At 39.0% G+C, this 3521-nt stretch overlaps 1 protein-coding gene and 1 pseudogene across 1 annotated transcript in view; one reads left to right on the forward strand and one right to left on the reverse strand.

The window, feature by feature from the left end:
* Cct4 (chaperonin containing TCP1 subunit 4) overlaps positions 1–929 on the forward strand; it is a 21786-nt gene extending 20857 nt beyond the window's left edge. The window contains exons 13-14 of the mRNA XM_004649033.3: positions 392–503; positions 724–929. Of these exons, the coding sequence (XP_004649090.2) occupies positions 392–496 (105 nt within the window). The 3' untranslated portion in view covers positions 497–503; positions 724–929. The remainder of the gene's footprint in view (positions 1–391; positions 504–723) is intronic.
* Positions 930–1065: 136 nt separating this feature from the next.
* Positions 1066–1821, reverse strand: LOC111818055 (annotated as a pseudogene).
* Between the last annotated feature and the right edge of the window lie 1700 nt (positions 1822–3521).

Consider the following 3521-nt stretch of genomic DNA (forward strand, 5'->3'; position numbering starts at 1 on the left):
GAATGCCTTCAGGGCACTTTTGCATGGCTGGAGTGTTGTGGGGATTGAACTACAGCAAACTGAGGCTGCCAGCATTGTGGAAGCAGCCACTTAAAGAACGGAGCTAGGGCTAGGCCCCCTGCAGTGAAGAATTTAACATAGGAAATATAAGAGGTATAAAGGAGGAATAAGTGATAATTAGAAGTTGTTGGAGGGTTAGGATTGGGAGAATCTAGCATTCTGTTTTTCCAAATTACAGTTGGAATGCAGCCTGCCATGTAGAGAAGAACTTACTAGAATATTTTAACCCTAAGCACAGGGGTGCTTCAAAAGGTCTTGGGGCACTCTGGTTACAAATAATTGGTGATATTTATAATTACAAATACTAAAAGCCAACTGTGTTGATTTGCAGGGTGGGATTTCCAACATTTTGGAGGAGATGGTTGTCCAGCCTTTGTTGGTTTCAGTCAGTGCTCTGACCCTAGCTACAGAAACCGTCCGGCATTTTGAAAATTGATGATGTGGTAAGTATACTGGTTGCAAATTCTCTACAAGGCCAAACTGCATTTTTTAAAGTTTTGTGACAGTGGTGTTTTAATAAATATTTGCTTGTAATCAAAAGTAGTAACAGATCATAATGGGTGTTTTCCCATCACTAAAAGTGAGAGAATTTGGATAATTACCTTTGAACACCTTCCAGTCTTAAGATTCTAAAACTAGAATCCAAATTTTTCTCTTTATCAGGTGAACACTCGATAAATCTGAATACACAGGCTGACTGGCAGCATTACACTGCCAGTACTGCAACTCAAATGTAAGAAGATCTAGTCCTTGTTGTTCAGAAGATTGTTTTCCTCTGTGAATTCCTGGACTTGGTCTTCGGGTTGGTGTTTGCTTGAAATTGTATTGAAACAACTAAATATTAAAATATCTCTTTTTCAAAAGGCTAATTGGTTTATCCCTCAGTTTGTTTTTTGTTTTGTTTTTTGGCAGAACCGGGGATTAAACTCAGGCCCTTGCGCTTGGCAGGGAAGTGCTTATTCCTCTGAGCCATCTATCTCCCCGCCCCCCCCCCATTGTATTTGTGATACTTTTGCAAAGCTATATAAGCAATACTATACAAAGATTTAAATTTTTTTCTTCGTTTTACTGTCCACACAAGTTATTTATTTGTCATGAGAATTAAGTATTCCCTAGCCCACATATTCATGTTCATAGTTCAGGAACATTGATCAGTGACAAATGTCTGTAGAATTCAATCCAAAGAAACCTTGTTATTCCTACATCACCTCACACTCTGAAAGATACCAGCCTTCCTCATTTCTTCAAAATCTTTCATGGAATCATAATTTCTGTAGAAATTTGCATATGCCTTTTTTGGTTCAGCCATACCCAACTTCTAGAGAGCTGCAACCCCCAGTGAGACATCAAATGCTCCAGCAGTATGAATCTGCAGGCGCCTGGTCAGAAGCCCCCACATCTGAGGTTTTGCCAGCACACTGAAACTCATGGTCGTTACTGTTCTCAACACCAGTTTCCTTTCCTTACATGTATTTTACTTAGCCACTTGCCCATTGTATTTTAAGCTTTTTAAAAGTAGAAAACAGCACTCAAGAGGCTGAGGCAGAAGGATCAATGCAAGTTTGAAACTAGCCTGACTACAAAATTAGTGTGAGGCCAGACTGAATTGCATAATGAGACCCTGTCTCAAAAAGCTCCCCCCCCCAAAAAAAAAAAAAAAGTAGAAGAGTAGACCAAAAAATGACTGATAACATGCCTATTAGCATTAAAAGAGGATAATGCACATGCTGTTTTAGACAAAAGATACAAAGATTAAGAAAAAAATAGGGCCAGCCAGTTAGCTCAGTGGACTAAAGCACCTACTTGGGCAGAGCACAGCAGCCAGGGTGCACTTAGACTGAGATTGAGACTGGGCATGGTGGCACATGCCTGTAATCCCAGCATTTGGGAGGCTGAAAACAGAATCATTACGAGTCCAATCTGTGTAGTGAGACCCTGTACTAATACATAAAGAAAAAAGCCTCCCTGTAATATTTCTCTTTAAGAATACTGTTGTGTTACTTGAGATCTTTCTACAAATTCAGAAGTCAGTGCTGAGGTAGGGGAATAGCTTGGTGATGGTGTTTGCTTAGCATTCCTGAAGCCCTAGTCAATCTCAACCCCCAGTATGTTTCTACCAAAAGAAAGTACTCATGTAGCACAATTTTTTTTTTTTTTTTTGCTACAAAAGATATTGACCAATACATCTTGGCTACAGGTGTCAGCTCTTGCCATGAATAGTGTAAAATCACCTAACCCAACCAATGCTGCACACATTTAACCTAGGAGTTTTGTTTTGTTTTTAAGAGATTTGCTGTGTAATTTAGTCTGGCCTCAAACAGTGATCCTCCTTAGATAAATGCCATCATGCCAAGCAAATTGGTGATCATTTTGTATTTATCACCCAATCTACAAAAGCTTTATGCAGCTTTTAAGTAAAAGGTATAAGATAGAATACAAGTTTGGTCTGCATTATATTAGGGTTTTTGAGATGGTCTATAATTCAGGCTGGCCTGGATTTAACTCATGGCAGGCCTCCTGCCTCAGCCTCCCAGATTTTGGAATTACAGGCATACACCATTACTCCCAGCTCCACAGAATATTTTATATCATGAAATAAAACTAAGATTTAAGTAATTAAAATTCTTAAAACTCTTACAAGAAATGTTTCCTAACTGGTTTTTTTTAATTTATATTGGAAGATTTGACTTGGGTTTTTAGAAATTTATAGTACTTAATCTAAGCCAGTTCTGTTTTAGGGGATAGAAGGCAAATGAGAAAGTTTGTACAAATAAGGTTTGATACATACATTACATGAGGATATTCCTGGAAAGGCAGAAGTTTTGTATGGGCCTGTTTATTCCAGGGTTATTCATTACAGGTTTTTTTTTTTTGTTTTTTTGTTTTTTTTTGTTGTTTTTTTTTTTAATAGCACAGGCTCTATAGGATCTGTTTTCAGCCTCCCAAGCGCTGGGATTACAGACCACGCCCAGTCTCATTCTGTCTCAGCATGCCCTGAGAGCTCTCAGGGCAGCACAGCTTTTGTTAAACTTGTGAGGGATGTAGCAAAGTACAGTGAGGCATAGTAACACATGCCTATGATCCCAGCACTCAGGAGGCTGAGGCAGGAGGAGGATAATTGAGGGTGTGAAGTTGGGCCACAAAGTCAATGAGCTTACCGCCAGCCTGAACTCCATAGTGAGACTGCCTAAAAAGACCAAAAAAAGAAAGAAAAATGTTTTAAATAGTATAAACATTGGATGTACTCTGTTTACATTCAACAGTTGTTAAATCTTGTTTGATGGTGCATGCCTTTAATCCCATGACACAGGAGGCAGAGACTGGAGGATTGTTGTGAGTTCAAGACCAGCCTGGACTACAAAGTGAGCTTAAGGCCAGCCTGAACTGTATAGTGAGACCCTGTCTCAAAAAGACTGGAAAAAAAAAAAAAAAAAAAAAAGTTATTGGCACTTCACCACTCA

The sequence above is a fragment of the Octodon degus genome, unplaced genomic scaffold (assembly GCF_000260255.1).
Source record: "Octodon degus isolate 3935 unplaced genomic scaffold, OctDeg1.0 scaffold00078, whole genome shotgun sequence".
Lineage (NCBI taxonomy): Eukaryota > Metazoa > Chordata > Mammalia > Rodentia > Octodontidae > Octodon > Octodon degus.